This window comes from Protopterus annectens, chromosome 2.part2 (genome assembly GCF_019279795.1).
Source record: "Protopterus annectens isolate FY-2018-M chromosome 2.part2, PAN1.0, whole genome shotgun sequence".
Lineage (NCBI taxonomy): Eukaryota > Metazoa > Chordata > Ceratodontiformes > Protopteridae > Protopterus > Protopterus annectens.
The window spans coordinates 155,273,333-155,293,653 of record NC_056730.1 but is presented as its reverse complement, the minus strand read 5'-3'; the positions used below and the strand labels follow the sequence as shown (position 1 = coordinate 155,293,653).

At 40.7% G+C, this 20,321-nt stretch overlaps 1 protein-coding gene across 4 annotated transcripts in view; it reads left to right on the top strand.

The window, feature by feature from the left end:
• The window catches only part of DIMT1 (DIM1 rRNA methyltransferase and ribosome maturation factor), a 624,336-nt gene that overhangs the window by 111,236 nt on the left and 492,779 nt on the right, over window positions 1-20,321 (top strand). For all 4 annotated transcript variants that reach the window (XM_044063822.1, XM_044063821.1, XM_044063820.1 and 1 more), the window contains 2 exons: window positions 15,451-15,512; window positions 15,617-15,710. In XM_044063822.1, the coding sequence (XP_043919757.1) occupies window positions 15,451-15,512; window positions 15,617-15,710 (156 nt within the window). The remainder of the gene's footprint in view (window positions 1-15,450; window positions 15,513-15,616; window positions 15,711-20,321) is intronic.

The window sequence follows — 20,321 nt, the reverse complement described above, 5'->3', positions numbered from 1 at the left end:
CCCAGTTAAATCCTCACTGTTGCAAATCAATTTCCAGTCCCCACATATAAGTAATAATTCTACTTAAAGCTGATTATTTTTCCCCAAATTTTCTTAAGCTCTATAATAGCAGTTTTAGGTGAAATATGAATACATGCTAGTTTTATCCTCCCTTGCCAGTAACCCAGTACTAATATTTTTTTTTCCTTTTTTATCACTATTGGAGCTCCTCTATCAGTTAGTATAAGTACTACCATGTTCCTTTGTCCCAGATTTTCTGATGAACGTCCACCCCGAATTGACATGTTTATCTATTTCCAAATGTGTCTCCTGTGGCATTGCAGTTACAATCTGCCTTTATAATATAATTCAGTACTCTTACCTTTTTGTCTGTACATGTGAGGCCATTCACTTTCCAAAATAATATGTTTAGTAGAGTTTGTATGATAAGAAGATGTCCTTCTATTCACATGGTACAGTATTCCTTACATCTAGGATTCCCTGCGTAGGGCAGGCCGATGTCCGGACAGTATACAAAAGCCTTTGGTTGCTTTAAGGTAGACCGTACATCACATGTAGGCTCCTTGCATAGTGTAGGACATAAAGGTAATGTCTGTACATACCGTCCACCGAACTTCTTTGCCACCAGTCCGAACACATCTCTCGATTGTTTGTTTGAACGCTGATGCCCTGTTTGCTGGTTTCTGAGCAGTCACACATAAGTGCCCCATTGGGGTTTCATTTTTTCTTGTCTTTTGGTTGCTAATGGGGTTTCTTGTCACCCAGGAAGTGTAACTGCTAATGCAGGAGACAGATTCCCCATAAAGACTGCCACACACAGTTTGGTCAGGCTTTTGTACTGAAAACTGTTCGTAGTGGGCTTTCTTCAGTAGCATTGTATCTGGAGAATCAGAGACTTAAGCTTCTCACTAATGACACAATGGAAGGAACTTCACATCCCGAGGGTCAGCTATAAGGGAAAAGAAAGGTTAAGAAACCTAGACCTGAATTTTCCACTGTCCAGCCTCTGCCAGATGTTTTTTTGAGGTGAGTGAGAACCCGGAGGTTTGCCTGGCTTTGTTGTTGGATTCCCATTAACCTGACTAGTATGATATACAAAGCTATGGAACTCATCATCATGGACTTAATAAACAAGGATATAAGGAATCTCCAAACTCTGCATCCCACACAGTTTGGTTTTGTGAAGGGTAGATCATGCCTGCTCAACTTGGTCAACTTCTTTGAGTCAGTCACCAGAGCTGTGGATGAAGGCAAGGTGGTTCATACAGCCTACCTTGATCTGGCCAAGGCTTTTGATACCATTCCCCACTCAGAAATCATAGAAAAACTCATTAGCCTTGGCATCAACCCCTGTATCACTAGGTGGGTTGCAAACTGGCTCACGGATAGAACCCACAGTGTGAAAGTAGCGGACTTCAAGTCAGACTACTGACTAGTCACGAGTGAAGTCCCACAGGGTTCGGTCCTGGGTCCTGTCCTGTTTGGTATCTACTTCTCTGAAGTCCAGGCCAACACGAAAGGACTCTGGCTGACAAAGTTCACACTTGATTGCAAGTTGGGAGCTATTATTAACTCCCCAAATGATGTTGACATCCTATGGAATGGCCTCACTGAGACCAACGACTGGTGTCAGAACCATGGCCTTAAGCTCAATGCCAAAAAATGTCGCCATCCCCTTTGGGAAAAACCCAGTTCCCATGAATTACCACATTGATGGCATCCCACTGAACACAGAAGGCATTATAAGAGATCTGGGAACGTAGGTTGACAGCAACCTCTCTTTTGATCACCACATTGCCACTGTAGTCAGAAAGTCCATTTGTGTGGCACATCTTATCTCTAAGGGATTTGTATCCAGGAAGAAAGAGGTCATTGTCTCCCTCTACTCTTCCCTCATTAGGCCAGTCATCAAGTACAATGGTCCATTTGGCATGTACCTCACTAGACACCTGCAACAATTGGAGAGGCTGCAAAAGTACCTCACAAAGAGGATCCTAGGCCTTAAAAACTTGTCCTATATGGACAGACTCAAAAAAACTCAACTATTCTTTGTCTCATATCGCCTACTTTGAGGTGATCTCTGCTTGAATGACAAAGTCATGTCTGACCCAGCTCTGTTAGAAATACTACATCTAAAGAAATCCCAATCTCTCCGCACCACACACTCCAGAGACCTCAACCTCATTACCACAATTAACAGAACATGCTGGAGGGACAGGTTCATAACCCAGAGACTGCCCATGCTATGGAACAGACTTCCCATACATGTCAAGCAGATTACCTCGCTGACCCTCTTCAGGAGAAATCCTGATGAGTGGATTGGAAACGGAAAATTCACCCCGGGAATAACTCCTGTGGCTGTACTCAACAGAGGCACTGGGAACTAAGGTCGCATGGCACTATGCCAGGGTAATCCTATGGCGAGGCTTGTAAAGGCACTAGGCCCATTAGCCTAGTACACACCTATGAACCTGTGAACCTATTCCTCTGCCACAACTGGGTTGGAGGCCAACAGGAATCCGGCTTTCAGCAAGTCCAATGATGATTTGCAGATGTCCAGTTTGGATGTTCAGGGGGAACCGCAGTTGATTATTTCCAAGGGGCCTAGCAGTGTTCGTCAGATTTTAGTTAGGGAAGCAGTCCCCACTACTGTTAATGAATGCTGTCCTGGGTCACAGCCTTCAAAGTTTTACAGGGCAGAAGTCCCATTAAAGTAAAAACAAAAAACTAAACATGTTTTTCCTTCAGTCAGGGTTTCTGTAATGCTTTGATGGCATTGAAACCTCCTCAAGGGGTTTTTGTTTCAGCTCCCCCTTGGTCCACTACTGCACTTAAAAGACCCAGGGAACAAGATTCCTTTGAGGAGGAGTGGGATTCTGATGAGGAATCCTTTGCTTATTCTTCCCATATTCCTTCTGCTTTGGACTGTGAGTCAGAGGAAGAGGAGTCTACCAGTCCAGGTACTCCCTTTGAAGAAATTTCTTTTGGGGGCACAATCTCTAGGATGATGGATTTTTTTTTTTAAATGGGATTGTGCTCAAGTCTCTGAAATCCATAAGAGGCACTATGAGTTGCTGCAGATAGAATCTCCGAAACTTTCTACTATTCCTCCTCTTTTGGCTGCTTTGTCAGATGCATTTTCCAGTGCCTGTAAAGCTCCTGATTTTCTGCCCCCTGCTCCCAAGAAACCAGATAGATTTTATAGGGTGCGCAAGGACTGTAACGTTTTGTGCAGGTGTTCTGCTGCTGCCTCTCAGTGATGTCTGTAGCCTCTAATAAGCCCTCGCAGTTCCTTCCTTCACCCAAGTTGCCTTCTGGTAAAGATAGCAGAACCATGGAAAGGCTAGGTAAGAAGGTTTTAGGGCTATTCATTTAGACCCATATGTCCAGTAATGTGTTGGCTCTCCTTTCTCAGGCTTTTCAGATTATTTCTGTTCTCCCAGACTCTGAGGGTAAAGCTTGTACACTTTTCATTTTAGGAACTTCCTCCCAGATGGTCCGTTGTTACATCAAGTGTAGTTATGATGCAGCAGATGCCTCTTCTACGGCTGCTACTTTTTGTTCAGTGAAGAGGAGGTATTCTTGGCTTCAGCTTCAGCTTCAACCATTGCTTGATGATATCAAAGCTAAGTTGATGGATGCCCCTCTTGATAATAAACACTTGTTTATGAAGCTGCTGATTTAAGTCCCTTCAGGTTAAGGGGAAGGCCTTTACAGGAACTCAAACATTTGTTTTCTCTCTCCTGTCCCTAAATATCAGAGAAACTACCCCAATAAGCCTGTTTTTGTTTGCAGGCAGTCCTGCCCTCCTACGAAGGGCAAAAGGAGTGGCAAACAGGCTCCTCCTGCTAAGGCTGCTCAGACTTCAGGTACTCAGAAGTCTTCCTTTCCAGATAAACCAGGTGCTGTCTGACTATCCATCTCTTTCCAACTACGTTTCTCTTTCTCTTCGCTTTTCTCTGTGTCTCTTCTTGTTTGACTTCAGATTACTTAGGATTCATGCGTTCTGTCCATTATTCGCCAAGGGTATTTCATGGTGTGGAAATCCCACCCCCCTTTTATGGGCATTCCTCAACCCCTTCGAAAACAGCTCCCCTTTTTCCCAGAAGTACTTCAAGACCTTTTGACTCAGGGTGCTATTCAAGAGGTGCCTGTGTCCCAAAGGGGAAAGGGGTTTTACTCAAGGATGTTTCTAGTACCCAGAAAAGAGGGTACTTGGAGACCTATTCTCGACCTGTCTCATTTAAATACTTTTCTGAAGGTGCCTGCTTTTCGAATGTTGTCCCTTCAGACTCCGTTCCCTCTCTTACTTCCTTGGGCTTATATGGTATCCCTTGATCTCAAGGATGCTTATCTCCATATTACGATCCATCCCTTTTTCAGGAAGTTTTTGTGTTTCTGTGTTTCCTGGCATTTTCAGTTCTCTGCGTTGCCCTTTCTACTCCCCTAGGGGTATTCACCAAATGCCTCACTCCTGTGATTCCTTTTTGCAGGTTTCAGAGGATCCAAGTATTTCCTTACTTGGACAACCTGCTGATTCAGGCATCCTCTCCAGAGATTCTGTTGCAAAGTCTTAATTTTACCATTTCTGTTGTTCAGAGCTTGGGGTTCACGACAAACTTCAAAAAGTCTTCTCTGACTCTTTCTGAGTACCATGTTTTTCTGGGTTGCAGGATTCAGACTTTGTCTATGCTAGCATTCCTGCCTCCTCCCAAGACCTTAACTCCTCATTTCCTTCTTTCAGACTCTTCTTTCACTGGCCTCCATTACAGCCAGGGAGCTTCTGAGAGCTCTGAGTTTCATGGCATCCACTGTTCCTATGTTCCCTATGGCCAGACACCACATGAGAAAGTTTCATTGGCTCCTGAAGTCAGTTTGGCTTCAACAAGCACATCCTCTAGACTTTATAGTTCCTCTTCTACCTTGTTTCGATAAGGAATTCCTCTGGTGAATTCAGCAGTTGTTCTTAAATCCAGGGCTCCCTTTTCATCCCCCTCTTCCCTCTTGGGAACTGTTCACAGATGATTCAGATGTGGAAAGAGGATTAGCATTTGGCTCCTTCAAGGTGCAGGGGGTCTCGTCTCCTCTTCAGCAGAAGGAGCAAATCAACGTCAGAGATGAGAGCTCTTCTGCTGGCTCTTCAGGATTTTCATCCTCTTTTCTCCCCAGGACCGTAAAGGTATTTACAGACAGTACCACAGTGATGTGGTATATAAACAAATAGGGAGGAACAAGATCTTGCCTTCTTTGCTGGTTGAAACTTCTGGTATGGGATCTTGCTGTCCAGTATCAAGTGACTTCAGGCAGTTTACATTCCTTCATGTCAAAACATTGTGGCAGACACTCTGAGCAGGTCCTTAACTCAGTCCCACGAATGGATGCTTCACAGCGATGTGTTTCTAGACATTGTCCACCAGTGGGGTACTCCTCAAGTAGATCTGTTTGTCTCCCTTCTGAACAGACAACTTCCTCTATTGTGTGCCAGAGTCCCAGGTCCTCTGGTTGGGAAGGTGGACGGCCTCTCTCTTTCTTGGAAGGGGATGTTTCTTTATGTATTCTTTCCCCTTCCCCTCATTGCAAAAGTCCTATTCAAAATTCCAAAATTGTGTTGGCAACTTCCTTTTGGCAAGACAGGATTGGTTCCCTCTTCTGCCTTTAGCCAGTGGCAATCATCACAAGTTACCACACAGGGTGAACCTACTCACACAAGACAAGGGATCTCTCATCTATCCCCACCTGTTCACTCTTTAACTGACACTGTGGGTGATAGGATTTTGATTCCACATAGACACCTTTTTTTGAGGACGTCCTTCGGGTTCTGCAGGAGGCTGAGACACCCAGTACTAGGAAATCCTACTTATCCAAATGGAAGAGGTTTTCTGTTTGGTGTCTCTCTCATAACCTGGATCCACTTACTGTGGATGTTCCTTTGGTTCTTTCTTATTTGTGTGAATTGCTCAATGCTGGTTTGCCCTGTTCTTCTGTTAAGGCCCACTTATCAGCTGTCTCTGCTTGTCTGCCTTTATCTCCTCTTTTAGCTTCTAGATTTGAAGCTAAACAATTTCTTAAAGTTGTCCTTCACATTAGGCCTCCTGGGAAGCCTGTTCCTGCTCCCCAGGGATCTTGATTTTGTTTTGGAGAAGTGGCCTGAAGCTCCTGCTGCTTCAGCTCCCTTGCAAAATTGCTCTTGAAAGACTGTTCTTTTGCTGACCCTTACTTCTGTCAGATGGATGTCTGAGCTTCAAGCCTTTGTGGCTTGTCCTCCTTTTTTTGTTTCCATAAGGACAGGGTGTCCTAGCATACTAGCCCTTTTTTGCTCAAGGTGGCTAATGAGTTGTCACTTAATTACTCTAATTATTTGTCTACTTTTTTCCCCTCTTCACAGCCTGCCAGTGAGAGGATGCTGCATATTTTGGATGTGCATAGACAACCCAGATTTTATTTGGATAATACTAAGTCTATTAGAAAATTTGAGCAATTGTTTGTTTCTTTCATCCTAGATACCCAGGATTGGCTGTGTCCAAGCAAATTATTTATTCTTGATCTCAAAGGCTATTTATTTTTGTTATTCTTGTAATGGTAAGAGCCTCCTTCTGTAAAGGCTCATTCTACTAAGGCCGTGGCTTCTTCTGGTGCTTTTTTCAAGGGTTTGGATATTAACTCTATTTTTGAGGCAGCTACCTGGACTTCTGTGCATACTTTTACCAATCACTACAAGTTGAATGGAATCTCCAGAGCTAGAGCTGGTTTTGCTAGCGTCATCCTTCATGGCTTCCTTGAGGGCTCTGCTGGTCCTTCCTCCTTCCAAGTTTCTTCTTAAGCTTTGGCACTCTCCCAGATGTAAGGAATACTGCAACACCTGAATGGAAGGACAAAGTACAGTTGTGTAAAATCTTACCATAACAATAGATGTCCTTTCTTTCACTGTTGCAGTATTCAATCCCTCCCATCCTCTCCCTTGTCCATTTCTCTTCTGGATGTACTGGTTCCCTGTTGGCTTTCCTTGGACTGGTACTCCTACCGGGGCTATCAGTTCAGAGGATGCTATGTCTGGACGTCACTTTTATGCTCTACACTATGTGAGGAGCATACGTGTGACGTAAGGCATACCTTAAAGGAACTGAAGGCTTCTGTATAGTGGTCGGACATGAGGCTGCCCAAGGCAGGGAATTTCAGATATAAGGAGTACTGCAACAGTGAAGGAAAGGACATCTACTGTTATGGTAGGATTTTACACAACTGTACTTCATTATTCTCAACTATTATAAATAGCCACATTTTTTAAAGGGCTGTTTCCAGTTTTGTGTTATACGCACCCACTAATGTTTGGCAGACTGATCTTTTATATAGTGGTTTCATGTCATCTACATTTGAATCTAAGTCACATTTTACAAGACTTTTTGTTTTAATGAAGACCAACAAACAAAAACAAGCATACCCCAGAACACCCCCAGAACCTATTGAGTTAAAACAGCCACTCAAAACTGTGTATATCATCAAATAAAGTAGTTTAATCATCCTGATAGGAACAATTGTTGAAAATAGACAGCTGCACTCACAGGTATTAATTAACTTAAAATTAAGGTTATCCACTTTAAGATGTGTATTACAGCTTGTGCTCCTGCTTACTGTAATTGCTGTTTTTGTCTTAGCTTTATTCCCCTCCCAGATGTGAAAAACAACTTTTATGCATTCAGGAAACATCAACTATTAGCTTTAAGAAAAAAGTGCTTTGGTTATTTTTAAATAAATAATCCACAAGTGAAATCTCTCCACTCGACTGATAAACAAGCAAAAAGAGAACCAAGGAGAAAAAGTACTGCCACTACTTTTTATTTCGTTTCCACACACCAAACACGTTGTAGCAAAAACGTTATGAACGCCTTCAGTTACACTTGCGTTTTCGTTCCAATAAGCATGGACTTCATCAGATAAATGACATTTCATTTCATTTGTCTTTTATACAACTTCACTAAATGAAACCCAATAAAAACCTTTAATTTCAAATTCATTAAGCAAATCAAGTTCCACCTAATTCATTAATAATTAATGATAAAACAATTCATTTTTCATTTAAAATCACTAGTTCATTAAATCTTTCATACATTTTAATACCTTTCATTTAAAATATTTTTTAAAAAACAATATGTGATATAATATGTTATGTATATACTTTAAAAAATTTTTGTTATTATTTCATTTCAATGATGCATTCTAAACAATAAAAATGTCCCAACATTTCATAGCAGCAGTGCCATCTTCTGTTTTTATTTTATATTGCACTTATTGTATTTTTTTTCTTTTTACATTCTAGTTGCTCTTAATTTTAATAGGGGTAAAATGGATATATATTCATTTAATCCAGGGGCTTTGTTCGCTTCCAGGGTTAACTGCCACCGTAATTCCCTATAACCTACTATTTCCTCCCAGGGGCCTCCTGTAATGTCACATTTAACCTGATCCAGGACAAAGAAACAAAATGTATATCCCTCACATACCTTGGAATGTCTAAACAGTGCATTTGTCTCTTTCCCCTTTTTTATGTCGTAATGTGTTCATATATTCTTTTCTTTAAGAGGGTCAAGAATGACCAGTAACAATGAAGATTTTGTAAAAGAATGTGACCTATTAGAAGGAATGTTTTTAGCAAGAGAGTACCCTAGGAAGTTCATTAGGAACTTAAGAATGGAAGGGGAAAGAGGGAGAATAGACAAATTCAGGCCCATCCTAGGAGAAAGAGAAGGAGCAAATATTAATAATGAGAAGAGTGTAAATTTAGGGGAGGACTTTAAGCAAGCCCTTATACTAGAATATAATGCATTGAATAGAAATATTAAAACAATATTTCAAAAGGAATGGGAGAAATTTGGCTCCCTCACGGACTTGGATGGACTCCCTCAAAGGATACCCAAGGTTGTTTTTAAGAATTCCATTAGTGTTAAAGGTATATTAGAGACAAAAAAATGATTTGTATAGAAAAGGAGAAAGGGATAGTAAGGAAAAAATTGGGACTTTTAGGTGTGGGAAATGTAGACAATGTGAATTCATAATGAACACGGAAAAAATTTATTTGGAGAGTAGGGGACATTGGCTAACTAGTAAGGGATATTTTAACTGTGACTCCAGAGGTTTGGTATATTTTGCCATTTGTGAAAAATGTTTTTCCTTTTATGTGGGCAAGACAGAGAGAACTCTAAAGAAAAGAATATATGAACACATTTACGACATAAAAAAGGGGAAAGAGACAAATGCACTGTTTAGACATTCCAAGGTAGGTGAGGGATATCAATTTTGTTTCTTTGTCCTGGATCAGGTTAAATGTGACATTAGAGGAGGCCCCTGGGAGGAAATAGTAGGTTATAGGGAATTATGGTGGCAGTTAACCCTGGAAGCGAACAAAGCCCCTGGATTAAATGAATATATATCCATTTTACCCCTATTAAAATTAAGAGCAACTAGAATGTAAAAAGAAAAAATACAATAAGTGCAATATAAAATAAAAACAGAAGATGGCACTGTTGCTATGAAATGTTGGGACATTTTTATTGTTTAGAATGCATCACTGAAATGAAATAATAACAAAAATTTTTTAAAGTATATACATAACATATTATATCACATATTGTTTGTTAAAAAATATTTTAAATGAAAGGTATTAAAATGTATGAAAGATTTAATGAACTAGTGATTTTAAATGAAAAATGAATTGTTTTATCATTAATTATTAATGAATTAGGTGGAACTTGATTTGCTTAATGAATTTGAAATGAAAGGTTTTTATTGGGTTTCATTTAGTGAAGTTGTATAAAAGACAAATGAAATGAAATGTCATTTATCTGATGAAGTCCATGCTTATTGGGACGAAAACGCAAGTGTAATTGAAGGCGTTCATAACGTTTTTGCTACAACGTGTTTGGTGTGTGGAAACGAAATAAAAAGTAGTGGCAGTACTTTTTCTCCTTGGTTCTCTTTTTGTTTGTTTATTTTTAAATAAAGCTAAATTATACACTGTTCTCGTAAATGCATCAAATTATTTATTTACCCGAAAAGCTGTTATCTCTTATTCACTTTTAGTTGTTTCACTGGCAAAGACTCTCTATGAACTTTATTATGAGAATAATAAGAAGCAGAGTCCCCTTCTGTTTGATGGCGTACTTTTTGTTAGACAAACTTCTGTATTTTCCCTTTAGTCTGTTCTGTATCAAATAATGACTTTTGATCCTCACAGAAAAAAATATTGTGAAGACAGATGGATACAACAGCTTGAATCTCACACCTGCCTCTCAATAGTCCCTGATTGTCGTGATAAATTTGTTTCTCTTCTGCTTGGTGTATAGTGAATAATCATTTTCCACAAGCATTCTGTTGCCTCCCAATGTTAATACTGTGCCCTTCTGCCACAGTTTTGTCAGGATCAACTCTTGCTGCAGGTATGATTGCATCTTTACTAATACAGGTCTTGTCTGCTTTGTCAAGGCCAGGTTTGGAGCATCAACATGATCCATCTGTTCTGTTAACAATCCTGCTGTGGAATATCAGTCCAGTTACTTGTGTCCTTTCATAAAATAAATACAGTCTCTTCATTCCAGTTTCTGTGGTACAGCAGAAAATCACAGGTTTTCTCTTTGTGCCCTGTCCTCTAACTATACCATTTTTTGAACTGGCTCTTATTCAGCCAGACTTTTCTTAGTTTTGACCTCTGATTTTTGCAGAAGTAACAGTTCATCTAAATAGCTGTTTAAAGCTTCTTCCATTTTCTCCGGTCTTTTGTTATTTGAGTTGATATACTTCTTCAACGTTTAATTTATTTTAATCAGCTCTGAAAACATTTTTTCCTCTAAATTACTAGAGGCTATGCCTTGTTCTAAAGCTGGCGTTTGAAATGCTTTTTACTGAACAGCTGCAGGATTCTTCCAAGCCATTGTTTCCTTTTCTAGTTGATTTTCTTTCAGGCCGTTTACGTTTCTTCTTACTGGCATCCAGGCAGTGTACTAGCCAGTAACTGAATTTTACTAATTCAAGCAGAAGTTCTGGCCCTTGTCTATGTTTTTTTTTTCACATTGGAAGAACTGAAATGAATCTATTGATCAGTGTGCAGTCATCTTGGAAAAGCTGTATGATGTAGAGTCTTAAGGGTATTTTCCCTCTCTGGGCAAAACGGGCACCAGTGCTTTCTTACAAGTTTGTCCAGACCTCACTGTTGATGATAATACGCATCCCTTCCTACCTTAGCTATTAATTGTTGAACCTCACCTTCATGTAACCTTGGCATGTTTAAGTCGTCTTTAAACATTTCCATGTGTGCCCTTTCTTGCTTTCCCTACTCTTCAACGTTATATGTATTTTCATAGAATTTGCAAACCATGTCGTATAGCTGTGTAGGATAGCTGGTTGTTTTTCTTGACATAGGCTCCTTAAGTTTAGCAACAATCCTTTCCTGCCACCCACATCCTTAAGTACCTGGAGCATGTTCTCAAGTAGATATTGGAAAGCTGTGTGGGGGTGGGGATGCAGCGTAAGGGCATAGAAGGCTGTCTTGTGGAAGCAAGTCCAGATCTACCTACAGTTGGGAAAATATGCTGTCAAATGTAGGTATGCTGCTGTTAATTTGGCATCCACTGCTGCTGCTATGGAGTCAGTCTTTAGAATCCAATTTGTTGTTTGCAACAGTGGAATAATAATAATCATAATTTACTGCATAGTCTGTTGTTGTTATTGGCGTGAATTAAATTTCTGGTTTTATATGGCAGACTGTGGTTTTATGATCTTACATATTGGAAAGTTATCAGCACTAACATGGGATTTACACTGAACCTGTAAAAGTCAAAATGGAAGCTGTTCGATCTTCCTCACTACATTGCAAGACATGAGAATCTGCAAAGTCTACCTGTAAGTGGAAGAAGTTATATTCCCAACAGATTTTTTTTGTTTCACGGTTGCAGAAAAAACTGGGCTGCTAAGCAGGTTCAAAGCCTCCTGGATCACCTGTTAGTGATTGCCTTAATTGTTGGCCTGGACAGTCTCCATATGAAAAAGATCAGGTGTTACCTAGAAACAACTTGGGACTCGCAGGTCACGCCACTGGAGACAATCCCAACACCACTGTGTACCAACACAGATTTGTAGTGCTGGTGGGTGCAACAGACTCTGAACAAAGAGGGTGTGCCCTTCCAACAAACCATGCCTAATCAGACCTTCACCATTGATGCTCCAGATCAGGCCTTGGGGGTGAGGGGGCTTATACACCTGGCCTAATGGGTCACTTCTCCAGGAATGCACTGAAGATCAAGCTGCTCATAAATCTATAAGAAATGCTAGTAGTCAGATATGCCATTCAGGCTTTGAGGAAGTCAGGAAACCATGCACCTTAAATATTCTGTTAAACAGTGCAATAGAATGTTTTACATCAAAAAATGGCAAAACTCACTGTTATAAGCTGTATAGGTGCTAACCATGCAAACTTGGGAGATTCACTGTAAAGCAGCCTGCTGCTGTCAATGGTATACATACCAAGGCTGTACAGTTCAGTTGCAGACCAGCTGAGCAGAACCAGTGCAGACCCTTACTAGTTGGTTCTCAGCAAGAAGGTATTCCTGTTGAACATGTGGGGTGTAGCGGACATAGACCTATGTGCTTCTCTGAGTGGCAAATAGATGACTAAATGGAGATTCAGAGCATTTCGCAAGAAAGCTTGGGATGTAGGTGCCTTCTGCCCAAACTGGAGAGGTCTTTCTGTATGCATTTCTTTCTCTTAGTCCCCGGGGTAGTTCAGAATGCAAGGGAGGAGGAGCCAGAATTAAGCTGATTGCACCTTTCTGGACAAGGTACCAGTGTTTCTCTCATCTGCTGCAAATGACAAGGAAGAGACCTTTCCTGCTGCCCCAGCGTGTAGACATTTTTATGCAGTTCATATTTTTCACCCAAATATGCCCACATTAAACTAGCAGCTTGGAGGATAAGACTTCCATTTGGACACCTGTACTTGAGATAGGTGAGCAGTCATGAGGGAAGCTTAGAGACCAAGTAGTAGAAAATTTTACCTAGCTAAGGAGAGAATATTTTCAACTGGTGCCAAAGGAAGGACCTACACAGAGATTTACTCATAGTCAGGGAGTATCTCTCAGAACGTTTCAACACGGGCCTATTTTATAAATCAGTAGAATTACATGTGCCAGTCCTTTTAGCTTATATCCCTTTAGATTTGTTTCCTCGGCATCCTGACTTCCAGTAGAGCATTTTCTTAAAGACATCTTGCATCTAAGGCCCACCAGGCAGACCCTGACTCCAGCTTGTGTCCTGAACTTAATGTTGACTGTAGCACCCTTTGAACCACCTGCCTCTGTGGGTTGGGAGGGTGGCCTAATGGTTAAGGTGTTTGCCTTACAAACACAAAGTGCAGGGTTTGAGTTTCACAAGAGATAATTGGCTAGGCTTAAAATGGCTCGCAAGGGCAGTTGGCCTAGTACTAACCTATGAACCTGAGCTTAGTCATGTCATGGAAAGCTGTCCTTGAATTTGCAATTATATCAGCTAGCAGAATGTCTACACTTCAAACCGAACCAGTATGTGTAAAGAACCCTGCTTACATCATTTTTCCATAGGGACATGGTTGCCTTGCACACCAACCCCTCCTTTATGTAGAATGTGGTTACAGAATTCACACGAAGTAAAGCTCATCAGATTTCCAAAGTTTTGCCTTAACTTTACACTCTCTGGATGGTGATATGCAACTGATATTTTATCTGTACAAATTGAACAAATCAAAGGATCGTAGGCAATCAGTATAGTTCTTTTTGGCATTTCCAGAGATCAAGAAAAGGTTGCCAATTTGTGTGCAAACTATTTTTTAAGGGCAATACATTGCATTTATGCTGTTACATGGGAAATATTTGCAGGAAAGAACTGGGTCCTGTTTTACCAGGGCTTACAGCTACCACCACTTCTTTCCTAAAAGGGAGTAGTGCAAGATATCATGTAAGAGGTTACCCGGCCATCATTTCATACCTTCTCAAAACACTACAGATTTGTACCTTATCTTGAGGGCTCAAACTAGCTTTATCTTTGCGATCCTAAAAAGCATGTTGCCTTCCTACTGTTAGGTTGTACGAGGGGTGTGCAGCGAGTGCCAGCTGAGGTAATCCTCCTTAAAATATTAACTACAACAGTGAACCACATAATGAACATAATACAGTCATGTAGTCAATGCAGCAGAACTATGGATATTAGAGTATGATCACTGTTGCATTTAAGTTTCCTCCCTCCATCCATTCTAATGTGGGAACTTGGTGTACTGTGGAGGGTATGCATCCCCTTCTCAGCAGGGGCATTGGCAGATATCTGGAATCTTACCTGGAGTGCAGTGTGATGGGATTGTTCATTTCCAACCTTTTCTTTCATTGGGGACAATAAAGAAACAAATATGGCTGGGCATATGCCAGGTTTCATGCCAGTAGCATCAAGGCACCCAGTGTAAGCCTGGCCATGAGAAAGGGTAGTTTCCCTGAAAGTCTGCTTATGGAAGAGTTCTAAAAAGTTATGACTGCAACAGTGACTACACTTGAATGTCTACGGTTATGGCAAATTGACTACATAGATCTGTTGTCTCTTAGCTTGACCATTTAGACCCTTCTCTTAACCTAATTCTACTTATACAGCACATAGCCTTCTCTCCAATTTGGGATGTTGTTCTACCACTGTGCTGATGTTCATTTATTTGCATTAAACCTAATGTATGTAAAACCATGTCTAAAATCAATTTACCTTCCCAAAATCGATAGTAGGAGTTTAGTATGCTTATTTTTGTACTGCATATCATAACTGTATATACTTGCAGATCTTCATGTTGGTCCAGTTTAGCAATGTTCATTGAAAAAGCATTTGCTTCTTCTGTGCAGAGTACTTCATCATACAAAATTTTCCTTTGGCTTTACTAGCCTAGAAATTATGCTATTCATACGGGAACTTAAAGGTGCAGATTTTGTTATTTTTGTAATCCTTTGTATTGACATGAAAAATGCTCCTCTCAAAAAGGAGTGTACTGGTAGCTGTTAGTGTCATTACAGGAGCTTTTCTTTAAAATAAGAATTGCTGTTGGGTGTTTATTTGAAGTTGTATGCCTGGTTAAAATAGAGAATATTCATTTGCTAACATTTCAGAGTGTTAAGAGTGGGGTGCATGATAGCACACTGTTAAAGATGTTAGTGTTATGTTGCATTGCTTGGTTCACCAGCTTGGCTATCTTTCATTGGAGAGTCTTCATATCCTCCCCGTGTCTTTGTGTGTTTTCACTGTGCGCTTTGGTTTCTTCCCACACCCTGTAGGCATTGATTGCCATGGCATGTTCAAGCATCACTGCAACCATGAATTGATTTAAGCAGACAGTCAAAGAATGAGTAAACAAAAGTGTGAGATGTTCATCCCCTGTTGTAATATTGCTTTGTTTCCAAACAGGTTATAGCATGTGAAGTGGATACCAGACTTGTAGCTGAGCTTCAAAAGCGAGTCCAAGGCACGTAAGTATAAAAGACATCTATCTATGTATACAGACATGTATGTTTGTTTTCCTTACAATTTTTATGATATTCCACTGTATTCTTTTTTTTTTTTTTATCCCCAGACCAATGGCACACAAACTGCAGATTATGGTTGGAGATGTACTGAAGACAGACTTGCCATTTTTTGATGCATGTGTGGCTAACTTGCCTTATCAGGTACTTGTATGCTGAAGGAACATACTGGCTAAATAAAGTGGAAGTGAAACTAAGTCAAAATGCAGGCAAAAATTGTTAAACTAAAGTGCAGAATAGTACTGTTTTGGGAACTTGAATAGAGTTATTTTTTTTGCTGACTTGCTGCAGGTACACAAGCCATCACATTGATGTACTCAGGAGTGAGAGGGATTGTTTTCCAGTGCCCTCCTCAAAAAACAAATTATTTCATTAGGAATTGTAGTTTTCTGTTCAGGCATGGTGATTAAAGTGCAATGGACACAGTTCTGAGCAATGATTCTATGCTTAGTGTTGTATATTTGGAGAGAGCATTTGTCTTCACCACCCAAAGGATGTGTCTGCCAAAGGCGTGCTGACTCCCATTACTTAGGGAGTTTTATTGCTACTTAAACTAGAGTATGATTTAGTTGCACCAGTAAAATACAATAGGGCTTGCAGCATTACATGTACAGAATTTTAGTTGTAAGACTACCATTTGCTGACAGCCAAGCAATAGTCCTTCAGTAAATAAAAAAAAAAAATTGGCCGCAGGAACACAGGAATAATTGTTAATATAATGCTTCTGTATGATCACTTTTTTTCTTTGCTAACTTCTTTTTCCCCGTGTTTGTAATTAATCACTGAACTGCTACCATTCCTTACCATGAGTGTGTCTTTTCCACAAACTGTCTTGCTCCTGCATCTGTATGAAGACATTTCCCAAGTCTTACTTCCTTTTTCTTGAAACATAAAGGGTAATATTCATATTGCAGATATTTGTTACCTTTTACTATTAAGTATCAGAGAATGATTGAATGAATGAGTAATGTCATCCACTCTGCTTTCCTGCTGATAAGCAATATTGTGACTGCTAAACAGTAGTAGTTTATTGCATAAAATATTCTTTGTTGCAGGAAAAGTTGTCAAAAATCCATCCCTAGTTTAAATACCGAATAATACATTCCCATTGCATATGGTTATGTGTGCTGCAGTTGTTGTTAACGAGTGGTTATGTTGAACATAGTGTACTGCAAAAAAGGTTGAAGCTTGTTGGAAGTGAACATCATAACTTATCCATTTCTTTGCACTTCAAAAGTTTAGCATGCCATCTATGTGTGCCCATGTCATGAACTGTGCATTAGTCAATACACAGTTTTGCTGGAAAAATATTTTGCAAACCACTGTGAAGCAACATTCAGTTGCATGTGCTTTGTTAAATAGGTGGTATGCTGAGAATTGCTGTGAAAATGTTAAGTTAGAAGTGTTGGATTTTTCAGTACTGATGATCTTGCTATTTTTACACCACTAAATGATACCGGTGTTGTACATGAGGACAGAAATAGACCTGGAACACAAACCTGAACAATATTTGGCTTTAAACATTAGGTTCAGTGATTTGAAAATTAACATTTTTAATAGGTTACCTCTAGTAATAATTTTCATCACATTAATTTATGTTTTCAATTAAAAATGTAATAGACGTTGCATATGGTGTTTAAGCATTTGCACAGCTACAGTACCACTATCCACAGTCTTTAAAGATGAGACGGAGAAAGACACAAAGTCTTAAAGGCAAGTAAAATTTCTTTTCACAGCACATTACAGGAGAGTGAAATTATGTTGGATCTTATGCATATTCTTTGATTACTCTATGCTCAGGAAATGATCAGCCTTGTCAAACAGATATTATTCATTCAAGCCTTATGGTTTGCCTCTGGAAATTAAAGCTTGCTGGGACTGTTTTTGTAAGTTTATTTGTTGGCCATCCAGACACTCTGGTTCGGTGCCTATTTGTAGTTTGCATGTTCCCCCTGTGTCTCTGTGGGGTTCCTTCCACCTTTGAAAAACATGCTGATGGTTTCCATCTCAAACGCACCTTAGAATGGAGCTGTGGGCAGCAGCAGCACAGACTGAACATGGTGCCCTATGGGGAAAAGAGTCAAATAGACCAACAGCTTTTTGTATATGCTGTGGTGCATAGTATCCTCAAAGATAGGAGAACATGGATCACACACTATGTGCCATGGCTCGGCTAACCACTCAGTGGTATAAAATATGGCTGTAGGTGATTTGGTTGTGTTGAGTAATGACACCAAAATGAGCATGGGTATTTACCACTGATCAGTGGGTTGAGGACCCAGCCTACTCCAACTTACACCAGAGACCCCTGCTAACTGTGCGTAAGTTGTATGAGCCAATGTGTCCCCACCATAAAGCCCAGCAGCCCTGGGTCAATAAGATACAGGCTGGCCAGTGCTCAGTAGCCTAGCTTGAGTTACCTGGAGTAGCTCTGTTGAGTGAAAGCTGGATGTAAAACCAGTCGTCCAGCCAAACATGAAATAAAAATCGCTACACTCAATGTAGGTACACTGACAGGACAAGGCTTGGAAGTGGATGACATGATGGTAAGGAAGGAAGATGGGCATCCTGTGTATCCAGTAGACAAGGTGAAAGGGCAGTGCAGCTAAGCCACTTGACTTTGGATCCTGAATTTACTATTCGGAAGGAGGACGGGCTAGAAATGGTGTGAGAATTATGGTGAAGCAGAGGCTCCAGAAGATGGTGAGGGAATTAGTGACAGATTCATGGCAGTTGGACTCCAGTGTACTGATAGAGCAGTATTTATAATGGGTTGTGATAGTGAGGAAAAGATTGCATTCATACATCATTTGCAGGACCTACTAGATAAAACAGGACAACAGGTGTCAATGTTGATAATGGGTGACCTGAACACACACATCTGGACAGACAGTACAAGATATGAGACTGACTGGGACCATATGGGTGAGGGCTACAGGAGTAAAGAAGAGGCCGTTTTAGACTTCTGTCTAGCAAATGGCTTGGTGGTAGCCAGTGCATGGTTCAGAGAGACAGTTACAAGATCACATACAAAAGTAGTCAACATGTGACTCAGGTAGACTTCCTCTTGGTAAGGGAAGGCCACTGGGGTGGAATCAACGATTGCAAAGTCATCCCAAGTGAAACATTCAGCACACAACATAAACTACTGGTTGCCACAATCAGCTGCAAGCATGGTCAGAAAGGCTCTGAGGTCAACAAAGACTAGGCTGAAGACCTGGAAGTTGTCTGTAGAGAAAGCACAGCCGTTCAAGGAATTACTCAGGTCTGTAGCACCTTAAGAAGAAGAGGAAATAGGTGGAGCTGAAGAAGAATTGCAGCACCTCAAAACAGCACATGTAAGGGCTACAGAACAGATATGAAGTTGAGCCAGGTTGGAAACAATGTACATAAGGAAAGCTGATGCCAAAAATCAGAAGTCTAGCAAGTCATCAGAACAGAGAGTGCAGGAAAAAGTAGGAGATAGAAAAGACTGACCATGTTAGGAAAGAATGCTGGTTGGCTAACAAAGAGGCTAAGAGAGTAGTTGTAATAGCAAAAAACAAGGCTACCCCAGACACAGCCTACAGTGAGAGAAGAGTAGGAGCCTGCCAAAGAAGAAGTAAGAACAGCACTTAGGGAAATAAAATCAGGGAAAGCAGCAGGCTCTGATCAGGTCACAGTAGGATACAATCAAGATGTTGGGTGAGATAAGGGAGAAATGGCTCGTGAGGGTACTCATAGGAGTATGGAAAGAAAGGCACATCCAGGATGGCTGGAGAATAAGCATACTATTGCAAGTGGTCAGTAAATAAGGAGACATTCATATATCAAACTCCTATCACACTACATGAAAGTTCTGGAGAGGGTGATTGATAAATGAATATGCAGAATTAATAGAAAGTAAGATGGGAAATGAGCAGTTTGGATTCAGATAAGGCTGCAGCACAACCAAACCGATATTTGCCGTGAAACAGAAACTTGAGAAGAAGCAAGAAATGAGGAAGGAGTTCAGCTGGACATTCCTTGACTTGGAGAAGGCATATGAAAAGATCCAAAGAAAGCTGATTTGGGCAGGCCTGTGCTGGTTGGAATCCCAGAAATATTGGTAGACCTAGTGCAGGCTATGTACAAGGACACAATGACTGAAGTACGAACAATGCTTGTTCTTACAAAGGGGTTCCCAGTGGGAGTGAGAGTGCATCAAGGTTCAGCTGTGAGCCTGCTGCTGTTCATACTAGTGATGGGCTACAGTTAGCAAATAGGTCGGAGGGGACAGATCAAAAGTTTGCTGTATGCAGACGATTTGGCATTACAGGCAGACTGAGCAAGAATGTCAGCAAAGAGTAGGGGAATGGAATGCAAAACTAAAGGAACATGGGATGAAACTGAGTATAGATAAGAAAGTTGTAATGGCAGCAAGTGGAGAAAATCTGAAGAAGGTGAGAATTGCAGTAGAAAGGAAAATTGTGAAACAGGTTAACCGCTTCAAGTGTCCCAGAGGGGTGGTTGAGAAGAAGGGAAGTTTGAATTAGGAGGGCAAAGCTAGAATCAGAGGGGCTGCAGCCAGGTGGCACAGAGTCTCGGGGTAGTGTATGACAGAAGAATGCCAAAGAAGCTGTAAAGTAGGGTGTACAAAACAGTGGTGCGACCAGTACTATTTTATTGTACACAGACTTGGGCAGTAAAAGCAGAGCAGCTGAAGAAGAAGAGGTGGTGGAGATGAAGTGCCTGAGATGGGTGGTAGGGTGCACTTTGTGTGGGACAGACAAAGGA